At 42.7% G+C, this 16,097-nt stretch overlaps 2 protein-coding genes across 2 annotated transcripts in view; one reads left to right on the forward strand and one right to left on the reverse strand.

Annotated features, from left to right (window-relative positions):
* CROT (carnitine O-octanoyltransferase) overlaps positions 1-9,517 on the reverse strand; it is a 30,780-nt gene extending 21,263 nt beyond the window's left edge. Inside the window, exon 1 of the mRNA XM_027708531.1 lies at positions 9,389-9,517. The gene's annotated coding sequence lies outside the window, so the exon portion shown is untranslated. The remainder of the gene's footprint in view (positions 1-9,388) is intronic.
* The window catches only part of OLAH (oleoyl-ACP hydrolase), a 52,986-nt gene that overhangs the window by 28,796 nt on the left and 8,093 nt on the right, over positions 1-16,097 (forward strand). The window contains 2 exon segments of the mRNA XM_027708534.1: positions 11,905-12,000; positions 12,122-12,281. Coding sequence (XP_027564335.1) covers positions 11,905-12,000; positions 12,122-12,281 — 256 coding nt within the window.

Raw genomic sequence — 16,097 nt, forward strand, 5'->3', positions numbered from 1 at the left:
GAAGGAAGGGAGGCCCTGCAGAGAGACCTCGACAAATTAGAGGACTGGGCAATCACCAACCATAGGAAATTCAACAAGGGCAAGTGCCGGATTCTGCCCCTGGGATGAGGAAGCCCTGGTTGTGAGTATAGACTGGGGAACGAGAGGCTGGAGACCTGGGAGTCCTGGTCGATGGCAAGTTGAACATGAGTCAGCAGTGCCCTGGCAGCCAGGAGGGCCAGCCTGTCCTGAGGGCATCAGGTAAAGCATCGCCAGCCGGTCAAGGGAGGGGATTGTCCTGCTCTGCTCTGCATTGGGGCAGCCTCACCTTGAATACTGTGTGTGGAGTTTTAGGCACGACAATATAAGAAAGATATTAAGCTGTTAGAGAGTGTCCAAAGGAGGGCAACGAAGATGGTGAAGGGCCTTGAGGGGAAGCCATATGAGGAATGGTTGAGGTCACTTGGTTTGTTCAGCCTGGAGAAGAGGACACAGAGGGGAGACCTCGTTGCTGTTACAACTCCCTCGTGAGGGGAAGAGGAGGGGCAGGCACTGATCTCTTCTGTGTGGTGACCAGTGACAGGACCTGAGGGAATGGTCTGAAGTTGTGTCAGGGGAGGTTTCGGTTGGATCTTAGAAAGAGGTTCTTCACCCAGAGGATGTTTGGGCACTGGAACAGGCTCCCCAGGGAAGTGGTCACAGCACCAAGCCTGACAGAGTTCAAGAAGCACTTAGACAATGCTCTCAGGCACAGGGTGTGACTCTTGGGATGGTCCTGTGTAGGGCCAAGAGTTGGACTTCAATGATCCTTATGGATCCCTTCTAGGTCAGGATATTCTATGATTCTGTGACATGGGGAGAAAGCACAGCTGGGGCTGTGCTGAGTGCATGGGCTCTTCCCAGCTGCTGTCCCTCATGGGCTCTGCTCTTAAGTCCAGTGGCATCCTTTGCAGGATTGAGCCCAGCTGCAAGCCCTGGCTGGTCCTGGGGGGCTCCTCGCCCAGGGTAGGTGGCCCAACTGCTTTGTGGGTGGGCAGTAGCTCAGGAATCTGCAAGGGTGTTTCTGTGAAGCAAGTCTGGGCTAGACTTATGGGTTTCTGTGCCACCTTTTAAAATGGTGTGTGGGAGAGAGGCTTCTAGGGTGTGACTTACAGCTTCATGAGAGTAGGATTAAGCAGAAACCACCAGCAGTGAGAGTGGGTGGCATTTGGAGCAGTTGTCACATCATGGAGCAAATATTTCACCACATGGTGAAGCACCACTTATGCTGGGAAAGACATGTGAGGCTCACACAGTCCTACTTCTCATGGTTAATGAGGTCTCTACTTTCAGAGATGCCTGCCCAGTACTGCTTTTGGGCTCACTGAAGGGGTCTCTGACACTTGCATGTGTACATGGGTGGTGTGTGCTGAAAAGCTATGGCTCAGCCTAGATCCATAAATTAAATATTTTCTGTGACATAACCTGCCGTGCTCAGAACAAAAGTCATCATTGTCACTCACAGCTAATGTGCACAAGGCTTTGTTGCTTGACTTCTTTCCTCTTTCCATCTGCAGCAGTGGCACCTTCAGTTTGCTTCTCTGTTACTACATACCTTTACTGCCAAAATGACTTCCCATTGCCTACTGTTGTGGCTTAACCCTAGCCAGCAGCCAAGCACCACACAGGTGCTCATTCAATTCCCCACCAGTGGGATCAGGGAGAGAATCAGATGAAGTTAGAAAACTTATGGGCTGAGATAAAGACAGTTTAATAAGGAAAGCAAAAGCCGCACACACAAGCAAAGCAAAACAAGGAATTAATTCAGTGCTTCCCATAGGCAGGCAGGTGTTCAGCCATCTCCAGGAAAGCAGGGCTCTGTCACCCATAACATTTACTTGGGAAAACAAATGCCACCACTCAAAGTGCCCCCCCTTCCATCTTCTTCCCTCCCACGTTATGTACTGAGCATGATGTCATAGGGTATGAAATATCCCTTTGGTCAAGTGGTGTCACCTGTCCTGGCTGTGCCTCCTCCCAACTTCCCACGCACTCTCAGCTCCCTTAGCAGTGTGGCAGTACAAAAAGCAGAAAAGGCCTTGGCTCTGGGTAATCCCTGCTCAGCAATAACAAAAGCATTTCTATATTATCAGCCCCATGTTCAGCACAAATCCAAACCACAGCCCCATACTAGCCACTGTGAAGAAAATTAACTCTACCCCAGCCAAAACCAGCACACCTATCTCACTCCTCTTTTCTGGGCCACTTTGTTCTGTCACCTCTTGCTATGTGCAGTTATATGTAAAGGAGTTACTTTGTGGTTAACACACAACAGATAGTCAAGATTAATGCCCTACTAAATGAGTATTAGTATGTTAACCACCTAGGAAGTCTTTGCTAGTCAGATTGAAAAGGGTAAGCTTTCACTGCTCCCTGTGGCACATGCTTGATCAGAGAGTCATAGAATCATTAAAATTGGAAAAGACCTCCGAGATAATCAAGTCCAGCCTTTGACCGAATACCACCATGCCCACTAAACCGTGTCATGAAGTGCCACATCTACTCATTTTTTGAAGACTTCCAGAGATGGTGACTCCACCACTTCCCTGGGAGCCTCTTCCAATGCTTAACCACTCTTTCAGTGAAGAAATTTTTCCTAATGTCCAACCTGAACCTCCCTTGTGCAACTTGAGGCAATTTCCCCTTATCCTCTTGCTTGTTACTTGGGAGAAGAGACTGACCCCCACCTTGCTACAACCTCCTTTCAGGTAGTTGTAGAAAGCGATAAGGTCCCTCCTGAGCCTTCTTTTTTCCAAGCTAAACAACCTCAGTACCATCAGACGCTCCTCATAGGACTTATGTTCCAGATCCTTCACCAGCTTCATTGTCTTTCTCTGGACTCACTCCAGCACCTCAGTGTCTTTCCTCTAGTGAGGGACCCAAAACTGAACCCAGTATTTGAGGTGTGGCCTCACAAGTGCTGAGAACAGAGGTATGATCCCTTCCCTAGTCCTGCTGGCCATACTATGTCTGATACAAGCCAGGTTGCCATTGTCCCTTTTGGACACCTGGGCACACTGCTGGCTCGTATTCAGATGGCTGTTGATGAGCAACCCCAGGTCCTTTTCCATCGGGCAGCTTTCCAGCCACTCTTCCCAAAGCCTGTAGCGGTGCATGGGGTTGTTGTGACCCAAGGGCAGGACACAGCACTTTGCCGTATTGAACATCGCACCATTGGCCTCGGCCCATTGATCCAGCCTGTCCAGATCCCACCCTCCAGCAGATTGACAGTCCCACTCAACTGTGAAATTACTGAGGGTGCATTCGATCCCCTCATCCAGATTGTCTTCCACCTAATTTTTTCCCTTGAGATGTTAATCATCTTTCCACATTGATGTTCTTCCTCTTGATCTTCTTGCCTGGCCCAATCTCAGCATCCTTTATCTCCAATTTTATCTCTCTTACATTTCATGGCTCGACTCTGTGGACTTCTTCATAGAGTTTTCTCTCAATTTAATGATTTCCTAAAAAATCTGAGCAAAGGTTATGCAATTGTGCCATAGCAGAACCAGGCTGACAGCAGAGACAGTAGGAAAGGAGGGGAGATTATATTGTCACACTCACTTTTGAAGCATCTACATAGTCTGTACGTTTGCAGTTTCAACATCCTGGAAGGTCCAGTTAGTAAAATGGGGAATGTGTGTTGTGTTTATTTTAATCATTTATTTCAACAGTTTTGTATTATTGATGCTGTGGGCATATCAGCTACAAGTCTCCCACAAGTAAGTTTCTCTGTAATAATTTTCCACATTTTTTTCAAGACTAAGGGATGAGTAGACAGCTTTCTGGAGGACAGAATTTCAGTTGGTAGTGACTTTTTTTTTTCCAGCAGCAGCTTTTAGATGTTAGCAATGACATTCACCTATTTGGAATATAATCTGCTAAAAATGTAGCCATGAGTTATACGTTGCTGGGAAAAATATGACCAGTGGAGAAAAAAGTTGAGTATGCTCCTTACTTTTACTTTTTCCATCACTTTATAGTGTCTAGATATAATGATGAAAGATTGCCTTTGTCTTTATTTTTCAAAAAGCAAAAACCAGTATTTTCTTGAACTCAGGGGCTACTGAGATATGGTTTCCCACAGAATTTTTTCTTGTGGTTTATCAATTTTGCTGTCTTCTAAGTGGGAGGTCACACCATTGCTTTTCGCTGAGTAGAAAAATTTCTAGGGATATAAGTACATAATCCTTAAAAAACTGTAATAAATATTACAATGTGTGTAATATTATGATACTTCTTTTCATAAACCTATAATTTTCCAGAAAGCCTAAGTACATACCCCGAAAATACATATTTTTAAACTTTTTTAAATTATTGTGTGAGTAATGAATGTAACAAAATATGTATGATATAGTAATGTGCAAGGTACTGATAAAGCTGCAGAAATAAAACATTTCCAGTGGTTGAAAAAAATGTCAGCAGAAATTCACAATGTTTAGAACACAGAGATATACTGGTATCCCTCAGCTGCACAAACTGCATTCCTCTTGTGAAGATAAAATCGGTAGAGAATTACATTGCCTAACTGTCCTACAGTCTGCCAGCTCTGTTATTGCAGGATTGCAGATACTAAGTTGTTGATGCCCTGACTTGTTAAGGCTTCTCAGATGCTTGTCTAGCTGTAAACAATCCAGTGGCTTTGACAGCACACTCTGTACCTACCAGTGAAGTGGATCATTTGACTCTCAGCTCACTATTCCACTTCTGCAGTTATTGGTGGGAGGTGAATGGAATACCTTAAATCTAAATTCTGTAAGTAGACTTGGTTCTACTTGCCATCTGGGAATAAGGTTGCTTTTTGCCTGGCTTCCAGAATCTGCAGACAATGTATGCCTGAATGGGATCGGTCTAGGATGTAGGATTTACAAGTGCCTAGATACCGAGAAGCTTCTCTGGTCCTGGACTACCCCACTGGCAAATACCACACTCCTGCCATTCACAAAGACTCATTCTACAGATTTCTAGACTGTATGCTATACAATATATTTTCCTTGGGGAAATATCAAAACAGCCCTGTGCTGCAAGCACTTGGTGTTTCTTTACCTTTGGCTTTATGTTCCCTGCAGGATGGGGCTGTTGGTCCATTTGTCTTAGCATCTGGTCAGTGCAAAAGTAGTTTTGTTGTCGCTTGTGTTTTCAATTTTACTTCTCAATTAGTACTTGTCCACCTACTATAAAGTGATGCCATGGCAATGAATAAAGCTAATATAAAAGCTCATCATGCCCTGAAAGCCCATGTCTCCAAAGCATGTTTGAAAAACAATCAGAAATTTCTTTGGTATACCGCATCTGTGTCCATGTTTAATTCCGCTGTATTAGAAGGATGTTGAGATACTGAAGTAAGTGCAGCAGGGTTCCCTGCAATTGTGACTGGGGTGGGTGGTGCACAAGGAGAGTCTGAGATAAAGGGTTTTGTCTTAAGAGGGGAGTGCTAAATGAGGATGTCTTCACCTACCTAATGAAACGATATGCAGAGGATGGACAGAGCCAAACTCTTCTTGGATGTACTCAGCAAAAAGACAAACGACTTGCAGATACAAGTCACAACAAGGAATTAGAAAGAAAAATATCCTCACTATGAGTGTGATTGAACAGTGGAACTTAGTTACCTAGGGAGGTTATGGAGTCTCCATCCTTGGAGATACTCAACACCTAACGAGACAGGACTTGGACTATATGATCCCTTTCAACCTAAATTACTCTGTGATTTAACTGGTAGTTCTTAATCTTTTATACAGCTCTTTATAGAACTAGAATTTTATTTTCATCATATTCTAAATGTAAAGACAATAAAAGCCAGGAAATACTTTCTTAAAATACAGGTTGTTTTTTTTTTCTTTGCCAATAGTTCTAGAAAGAAACATTCTTTTTGACTGTGAACACTCTAAAGCAGATTTGTCGGCCATTAATTCATCAGATCACACATCTAACTTAAAATTTATAGTTAATAAAAGAAAAGCTTGTTTATGCAGAAGAATTCTTATGTATTCTGTCTTCACTGTAATAGGGTCAGAGGTAGATCTTAGGTTTAAGGCCAATAGGTGGAAGTAGAGGAAAATATAGAGACAATTTAGAAATAATCCATTTTTTTTAAAGTGCTGCCTTGTAAAAAATGAGAGAAATAAAAATAGACATTTTCCTAACCAGATATGTTATTTCAGATAAATCCAGATTCAGCTGAATGTACTCCAAAGAAGATTCATCATGGCTAGGCTTTGTGAACAAAGATTTGGGAAGGACTCTACCCACACTTGCTACAAGCACGCTGGTTGCTAAAAAGGCCAATACGAGATAGACAAGTCTGGTTGCAAAAGACACAGCAGAAAGACTCCTTAGGTGGTATCGACAGGACATGGTTCTTTCTGCGTTGTCTTTTCTCCTTGAGAGTGATCCTGTGTGCATTCTCAAAAGAAGAAGCAGCATTAAAGATAGTGTGTCTCCAGACCTTCTGATTGGAGGCCCGACTGGACCAGTTATGTTGATCAAAATGGCCAAGGCTGAGATGTTGTTTCAGGGAGTCCTTGTATCTTTTCTTCGGGGCTCCTCTCTTGCGGCAGCCGATGGCAAGTTCACCACAAAGCAAGATCTTAGGGAGGCGGTGGTCCTTCATCCTTGAGACGTGCCCTGCCCATTGCAGCTGTGATCTCGGCAACATGGCCTCAATACTTGTGATTGCTGCTTATTCTAGAACAGACATGTTAGTCGCATAATCTGACCAGTGGATGTTTAGGATTGTACGGAGACAGTGTTGATGGAAGCATTCCAAGAGTCACAGGTGGTGGCGGTAGATGACCCATGATTCGGATCCATATAAAAGAGTAGACAGCACTATGGCTCTGTAAACACTGATCTTGGTACTTTTCTTCAGGTGTTTATTTTGCCAAACTCTTTTATGGAGCTTTTTCCGAAAGCTCTATATGCCTTTGCTAACCTGTTGTCTATCTCTCCGTCAATCTTACCATCCGAGGAGATGAGGCTGCCTAGGTAATTAAACTGCTGGACTGATTTGAGCTCTGATTCGTCAGTGGTGATATGGGGGTGATGGAAGACCTGAAGTGCAGGTTGATAGAGAACTTCTGTCTTCTTCAGGTTGACTTCCAGCCCAGAAAGCTCAGCAGCGTCTGCAAAGCAGGATGTTAAACGCTGCAGAGCTGCTTCTGTGTGGGCGACGAGGGCAGCATTGTCAGCATAAAGCAGCTCACGGACAAGATGATTTAAGGTCTTAGTATGTGCCTTCAGTCGCCTTAGGCTGAATAGGCTTCCATCGGTATGATATCGAATGTAGATACCATCTTGATCATTGAGGTCTGCAGTGGCCCTTTGGAGCATCATGCTGAAAAAGATTGTGAATAGGGTTGGTGCAAGAACACAACCTTGTTTCACACCATTGGTTATTAGAAAGGGCTCAGAAAGTGCATTGCCATATCTGACTTGGCCGTGCCGATCCTCATGAAGTAAGATGGTAATTTTAAGGACCTTGGGGGGACATCCTAAACGTTCCAAAATCTGCCATACACTTTATCTGCTCACAGTATCGAAAACCTTGGTGAGATCAACAAAGGTTACATAGAGACCTTTGTTCTGTTCCCTACACTTCTCTTGCAGTTGTCTGAGAACAAATACCATGTCTGTGGTACTCCCGTTGGCTGTGAAACCACAATGGCTTTCAGGTAGAAGTTCTTCTTCTATAGCGGGTATTAGTCTGTTCAAAAGTAATCTTGCCAGGATTTTGCCAGCAATGGAGAGCAGAGTGATACCTCTGTAATTTGAACAGTCTGATTTATCTCCTTTCTTCTTATACAAGGTGATGATGATTGCATCACGAAGTACTACGATGGTAGTTCACCTAGTTCCCAAGAAGATTATTCATGTAATAATTCTTTCTTCTGTACAGCCTTTTTTTTTTTCCTGAATGAAAATTAGATCAGATGAATGTATCTTTAAGCCAGTAAGACAGACTCTGCAGGTTCTTTGTTTCACAAGGAGTTGTAAAATAATTCTTAAGGGCAAATTACTCCATTAGGTTGGCACAGTAGTGTCTTTTACATCCAAACCTTGGGGTTGTATATGTAATATCAGCATGCATTTGTCCAACTGGATTAAGCGGGTCAAAGCTTGCAAAAAGGTCATAAAAGGCTCCTTTCCTTTTTAGCAGGAGGATGGGAGACTGTATAGGGTCAGCTGACTGATGTTGGTGAAAACCAAACTACAGGATAAGTATTAGTTTTCAGCTTGATAAACAGTGTGCTCTTACTACAGAGATATGTAGTTGCTAGTGCTAATAAAAACATGGGGGTAAGAATGCTATGCTCTGAGAAGCTGGGAAGGGAGAGATTGTCTCCTTCATTATCAGCAAGATTAGACAAAGCTGATAACAAATCTGCATCTAAGTTACGTTTTCGTCTTAGGTTACTGTCCGAACTGCACAGTTTCTCTGCACCCCATACTTGCCTTCCCCACAACAGCTTTCTTTGCAGCTAAGGCAATAATCGATTTGGAATATGGTTTTACTCCTGTTGTCATCAAATACTACTGTAGGTCATGCTATGACTAAGAAATCTGGCCCCATTACTGATTTTGGACAGGGTTCTTTTATTGGTTTCCATTCCTTATTAGCATATTTCTGCTTGTGTGAGACAAAAAACACTTGGAATGGTTTTCCTGGAGTCCTTGCTACTGAATTTCCTCTTCTGATGGCGAGCCAATAGGTGTGGACACAGGAATTGAGTTCCAGCTGATGGGGCAATATCACCCATAGGATGCTGGATAGCCAGTAATGAATGCAGAACTTTCAGATTGAAAGAGATACAGTTGGTCGTGAGAAGGCATGAGGATTGCACTATCATCTCACAAAAATATGTGTTTAAAAGAGTGGGCATAGCCCTGTTAAGCCTTGCAGCTACTGCTTGTCAGTGGGTAATCAACTTGAAATGGCCAAGTCCACTGAATACTTTCTGTACCACTGCATTATGAGGCTAAACCTTGATATCTATAAACCTCATGCCTATTTTAGTCATGTCCTTATTTCTTGTAGAGTGGAAGTGGAGTGTGCATGTGATCATCCCACTGCAAGATCTGGATTGCTGTGGTAAAAGTGTAGTGCCAGCGTTCTCTGTGCTACATGTACCTTCTATGCACAGGATATGAAAGGACCAGATTCCTGTTATCTGTTGCATTTATGCCTTTCTATCTAAGCAGGGTCTCTCTGTACCCTACTAGGTTTCCTAATGTTTGCATGTTTTATTCTTGTAAGTCCTGATACTACCTCACTTAGCATTACTTTTTGGAAAGCAAAACTCTCTCTTTCATAACCTGCTATGTCCTTTCACTTTCCCTCCCGCTTTTTTGATTTTGACTGGTCACCCACCACTTGCAGTCCAGGAGCCGAGAGCAGCACTGGTGGGAGATGGAGGGATTTCCTGCTGAAGCTGCTGTTTCTCCACAGTAGCAGTTCTGCAAAGTACTAGTTCTCCAGATTCTTGTCAGTTTGGCACCAAGAGTTGCTGACAGGGACAACATCAGCACCTGTGAAGGGAAGGAAAACAAGCCTTGTCTGGTTTAGAGCATCTGAAGATACAATGCACTGTTTAGTTGTGTATAGTCATCCTCCCCCTTTTTTCCAGGACATACTTTTGTGCATGGTGGTGGAAGTAAATGGGATAAACCCATTTTTTGCCCTAATTTATGTGGCAGATAGTCAAACTCTGAATGACACACACATTCTCATCAAATTAGCACTGCTATTCACTCTCAGTGGCTGACTGAATGTTGACAGCTTATGTGACTCTGTTTTACAGACAGACAGAGAGAGAAGGGGGGAGTGTTTGTACAACTGACCAGGTCATGTGCTCTTGTTCTACAGTAGTAGGTATTGAAATGTGCATCCCTGCCTTGAGTGTTTTAGGTGTCTTTTCTGACTGAAAGAATCTCTGTAGAGTGAGCTTTGTCCTAAAGCTGTGAATGAGTCTCCAAAATTAGAGACTAAAATTTGGTTTCTAAGCTGTGTGATGTATCTGAGCCAATAGAACATGGAGTTCTTTGTTTTTTATCATTTTGTATGCCTGACCCTGTTCCTATGGGAAGTTGTGATTGACCAGCAGTTTGCATTGCTAACACTGTCGTGCTCTACATCAGTGGTGACTTCTGTAGAGTGCCTAGACAGGGAGCATCTGAGCCCCCTTAGGTAGAAGTTTAAAGACTGCAATATGGGCTGAGCAGCTGAGAGTATGAGAGAGTCTGTTTCCTGCCCAAATTTATTTGAAGGTTCATTGTTAGCATTTTGATTCTTATAAAATCTGGCTTTTTGAACTCAGACACCATTCCCCTGGTTATAGAGTTTGCTGCAAGGAGAAAGACTAGGCAGTTCTCCTCTAGGAAGCTGGGATCCTGTCATGGTACATTTCTGTGTCTGCAGCTGATCACATGGCAGGAACAGGGGCAAATTGGTCTTGGTGGAGTTTTGTTCTTTCTAAGAAGCAATTTTTTTGGTTGTACCATTGAAGCAGTTCTATCCGTTACTATGATGCTTCAGATAGGTCAGCACATGTTTGTCTTCTACTGAGACAGCAACAGAGATTTCCACTCTGTTTTCTGTTATTTCCTATGGCCAGGCCTGTATATAAATTGACTATTTTTATGTAACTTTCACACTTTATTTCTCTTTGCAAGAGTGAAAGTCAGCTTTTGTACTGTATTCTAGTCCCTCCAGGCTTCCTGTTTTCTCTGACTACCTTTGAATTTTATTTTCTTTCTTGGTCACCAGACCTTAGCAGACTGACCTCAGTGCATGTTCTGTGTATTACATACAATAATACAAAGGCCTCTGTATTTGTTAAATTAAACGAGTTCTCTGTTAGCAAGACTATTTTGCAGCATTGCAACTAGCTGGCTTTCTTCACACACATACAGACTCATTCCTGCATCAAACTAATAGGTGCATGGCGCTAGAAGTATTCACCAAGCCATGACATGTTCTAGAACCACTGTAATAAACTGAATGTCCAGCTTAAAGCAGGCAGCTTTTCTGGAGCTGCTCCAGAGTCTGATGGGTACAGTGGTTAAAAATCTTATTTCTAGCCATGGCTAGAACATGAACAATAACCATTTCTTGGAATGTCCTCATTTCTCTCACCCTCGTCTTACAGTGTATTTGTAAAAGGTAATGTATTCTCTTTCATAAGTTCTCTTTTCTAGCCACGCCTTGCATCAGATCTGGTTTGAACTCACCTTTCTTGAAGAAACTTAGCAACACTATAGGCAGAATTCCAAGTGAGATCTCTTCAATACTCTGGTTTCACTCATCTTTCCAAATATTTCCAGGAGATCCTGTTAATGCATCTCTAAATTGAGTCTTCCCTTCTGCAAAATCCACTGTTCCCTCCATGTTTCATCTGCATGGCTTCTGGTTTATTGCTTGTGTATAATCCTCTGAGGTCATACTCAAGAGTAATAATAAGCTGGGATTCATTTGACTGTCTCTGTCTCAAGACTTTCACAGAGATGAGGGTTACTCCTGCTTTCCTTTGGATGGCATGAGATCTGCTTAATTTCATGTCTCTTCATATAAGCAGCTAATGGTCATTTTTAAGAGAAAGATCTAAGTGCATCCGTACTTTTATCCTTTGAAGTTGATTGACTAGAAAACGAAGTATAGTTGCAGCAAAGGTGCTAAAGCTGTGCAGATTTGTTAAAATAATAAATAATGAAAGACAATAAATAACGACCAAGAAAACAAATTACCCTGCTCACAGCACATATAATCCAATGTATTTCACAACTGTCAGTAATAAATGTCAACTTTTATTAAGCAACATACACAACATGGTTCTTTAAATCCTAGGTGTGCAACTGAGAAACACATGCTTCTTTGTTATTTTACTTCAGGGATCTATATGTGCTCAAAATGAGTCTCATTAAATCACTATTGGTGAATTGCAACTCCCCAGGCAGTGTTTCTGTTCTTAAACAAGAATTACCTTGGTGAGTTTTCGGCATTAATAACTACTGGATAAAAATCTACTCTTGCACTATTTCTTTATGATTTCTGAAAGAGTCATACTTTCCTGACTTACCATTACATCCATTTGTATTTCTGTTGTAGTCCAAAAGGGACTGAAAATTGCCATAAAACAACAGCTAAGAAAGCTTTAAATGAGGAACTTCGGAGGAGCATTCAAGAGTTTGAGAGGGAGATTAATCAGTGGAGCCATAGTCTGTGATCTGTGACACGTGGAAGCCAACTCAGCATGGCCACTAGGGAGGCAGGTCCTGGATCTGCTTTGTACCAGAAGGAAGGAGGGGTGGAACAATGTTACAGGACAGAGTGGTAAAAGAAACCCCTTCTTACCCTTCAAGTTGCCCTCTAAGATACCCTGACAGAACAGGTACAAGGTGCTCGTACATAATCTTGCCAAGGTCAGAGACATCAACCTCTTGCAACAAAACTTGCATTAAGACATGCATCAAGAAGAAACAATGGTGAGTTTTGGGCACTGATGACTCCCTCTGTGTGGAATGGAAGCACTCATTTGCAGACCAGACTCTCTTTTCAAAGAAGTTTGCTGCTTCCCTGGGGCCCAAATTAGGAATGTCACCACAAAACTGAACAGCCCAATACAACCTTCATACTATTATTCATTCCTGCTCTTTCACATGCATGCAAATGGTGTCATGATAAAAAGAGCCCTGGAAAGAATGCTAAAAAATTCCAGAGCACAGGTAATGTTTTCCTTAGTCCTCCCAGTAATGGAAGGAGACTTTGGAAGAAACAGGTGAGTCCAGAATATCAATACCTGACTCCAGGACTAGGGCCTTCACCATAACTTTGGGTTTTAAACCATGGAAGAACATTCAAGAGGCAAGATATGCTGAGGCCTGGTGGGATCCACCTGTCCTGATGGGGAGATGTGTCTTTGGGCATAAGCTGGGGGGATGGATCAAGAGAGCTTTAAAGTAGAATTGATGGGGGGAAGGAAATAATAACGGGATTACAGCAGGGAAGCTGAAGGTTGGCATGGCATCATCTGAGGATGGCAATGCTAGCGGAAACAGTCCATGGGAATACCCTGGAAATCTTGTTTTCAGGGCTTAGGAGTCCACAAGTAATGGTCAGTCTTTAAGAACCACATTTTGAAAACACAGGAAAAAGAAAAAGAAAAAAGAAAAAAGAAATCGTGTGATCCTGGAAGTGGGGTCAGGCTTTGCAGGAACAGTACAGGACTGTGGTTTGTGTAAGCAGGGAGAAGACACAAAAGGCCAAAGCTCACTTAGAGTTGAAAATGGCCAGTTCAGATAACCAGAAAGGCTTTTTCAAGTACATTGATTACAAGAGGAGGTCTAAAGCAAACGTTGCTTGTTGAATGCTTGTTGAAGATTGTCTTCTGATTAACAGGGATGAAGAAAAAGCAGAGGCATTCAATGCCTTTTTTCCTTGGTATTTAAGAATACTGATAGACCTTGGGCTGCCTGAGTTAGAGGAGCATGAGTTCCGCAAGTGTGGAATAGGTGACTTTCCATTTGTGGACACTGAAATTGTAGGGGACCAGATGTATCAGCTTACTAACCATGGCCTTCTAACCATGAATTCCAGAGAGTCTGAAAAGATTCATCCTGGAGTACTGAAGGAGCTAGTGGATGTTATAGCAAGACCCCTCTTGGTCTGCCAAAAGTCTTGAGAGTCTGAGGAGTTTGACTGGAACCCAGCTGATGTTATTTCCATAAAAAGGGCCTGAGAGAAGGCCCGGGGAACTACAGACCTGTTAGTCTAACATCAGTTCTTAAAAAAATTATGGAGAACATTATACGGTGTACTACTGAAAGCATTTAAAGAATAATGCAATCATCAGGCAGATCACCCACGTAGTGGATTAAGGGAAGGCCATGGATGTATCTTTTCTGGGTTATAGTAAGGCTTTTGATGTGGGTTCACGGTGCCCTGGCTGAACCAGATGAAGGGCAGAGCTCAAAGGGTGGTACTGAATGGCTGCAGCAGCGATCACCAGGGCTGTTCCGCAGAGTTCAATTCTAGTTCCAGTTCTGTTCAATATATTTATTAACGATCTGGATGCAGGAGTGGAATGTACCACTAGCAAGTTTGCTGATGATAGGTGCTGTTGACTCCCTAGAGGTAAAAGAGGCCTTGTAGAGGAATCTAGATAGATTGGAGCATTGAGCTATGATTACCAGGATGAAATTTAACAAGTCACATTGATGGATTCTGCACCTAGCATGGAGTAGTAATGCCGGGCACAAGTCTAAATTAAGAAAGGAGTGGTTGGAGATCAGCCCTGCAGAAAGCAATCTGGGGGTGCTGGCTGCCAGCAGGCTCACTTTGAGTCAGCAGTGTGCCCAGGCAGCCAAGATGGCAAACTGCATCCTGGGGTTTGTGCATCAAACACAACATCACTGTCTGGCCAAAAGAGTGGTTATCCCACTATGTTCAGCAATGGTGTGGCCTCAACTGGAGTTCTGTGTGCAGTTCTGGTCCCCACAATTTAAGAAGGTTGTGAAAGTCCTCGAATGCTTCCAGAGGAAGGCAACAAAGTTGGTGAAAGTCTGGAAGGAATGTCCTCTGAGGACTTTGGGCTTGTCTAGTTTGGAGAAAAGGAGGCTAAGAGGCCTCATTGCTCTCTACAGCTTCCTGAGGAGGGGAAGCAGAGAGGGAGGTACTGAGCTCTGATCTCTGGTATCCAGTGACAGGACATTTGGGAATGGTTCAAAGCTGTGCCAGGGGAGGTTTAGATTGTACAGGCTTCCTAGAGGAATGGTGATGCTCCCAGCCTGTCAGTGTTTAAGAGAGTTTGGGACAATCCCTAATAACATGCTTTAACTTGGTCAGCCCTGAACTGGTCAGGCAGTTGGATGAAGTGACCATTTTAAGTCCCTTCCAACTGAAACAGTCTAGTCTACTCTACTCTGTATACTAGTGCTGAGTTGACAAATCAGTTCTGTGAAGCCCTTTTTTACCTTCAGCCTTGGAAAGGCCAAGCATAATTTTGGATAAAAGTGGCATCTCCTGGAACTACTTAATTTGTAAAAATTTTCATTTTTTATATGAAACCCAATAGATTTTCTAGTCCTTTGACACAAAGAATTAGAAGGCAAACAAAACCAAGTAACACATACAATTCTTCATTTCATTATTTTTAAGGAAATAGCCTGCTATTTGATTAATGCTGTACTTTCAAAATCTTATTCTTAACCTCTTTTATTTTCAGCCTTAGTTAAGAAATAATTGTTTCCAGTAGTATTTTATTACTTTTAGGAATATTATTAGTGGGCCTGATGTTTATAACAGCTGGCTTTTGTAACATTAACATTGGGTGTCAGATTATTTTGTTGGCACAATTTGAGGTAGGAGTAAATAAAGCGTATTAGGTGCTTTATTACAAATTGTACCTTATAATCAAATACCTCTGCTACTAGATATATCATATGGAGAAGCAGTATTGGGCACAGCAGCACAGGTCAGGACTGGCCAATATAAGATGCTTTAAATCGTGGACCTTCAAAGCACAGGTGTGCCTCATTGTACTCCATAGCTCAGTTGGTTAGAGCATGGTGCTAATAACACCGAGGTTGTGGTTTGATCCCCATATGGGCCATTCACTTAAAGAGTTGGACTTGATCCATGTGGGTCCCTTGCAACGCAGAATATACTATAAAACCTGTGAATTACAACGTAAAAGTGCTGTGAGTTTGTACTTTTGCCTTTTTGAAGTGGCAGCTGCAGAGCATTGGACCAGCCCTCACTGCAGAGCCTGCAGCCACAAGGGTTGATTTAAGGTTCTCCAGGAAAGCAGAAATCAGAAATGAGTAGAAGACTGCAGACCTCATTTGGGAAAGGAGCAGTGCTTAATGACTGGCTGGTCAAAAGGTGGGCTTTTCTCTTAACACCGTAGATTTTTCAGTTTCCTAGATATGATGAAGAGAAATGTATAAGAATTAAGAATAGTGTGAAAGCCACAAAGTAGTCCAGCCTCCATGTCCAAGTTAAGCATTAGAACTGATACTCTTGGTAGAGTAACATTAAAAAGAAAAGGGGGGGGGAAGCCAATCTTCCTAGTATTACAAATGCA

Source organism: Neopelma chrysocephalum, unplaced genomic scaffold, assembly GCF_003984885.1.
Source record: "Neopelma chrysocephalum unplaced genomic scaffold, ASM398488v2 Primary Assembly neopelma1_96297, whole genome shotgun sequence".
Taxonomy (NCBI): Eukaryota; Metazoa; Chordata; class Aves; order Passeriformes; family Pipridae; genus Neopelma; species Neopelma chrysocephalum.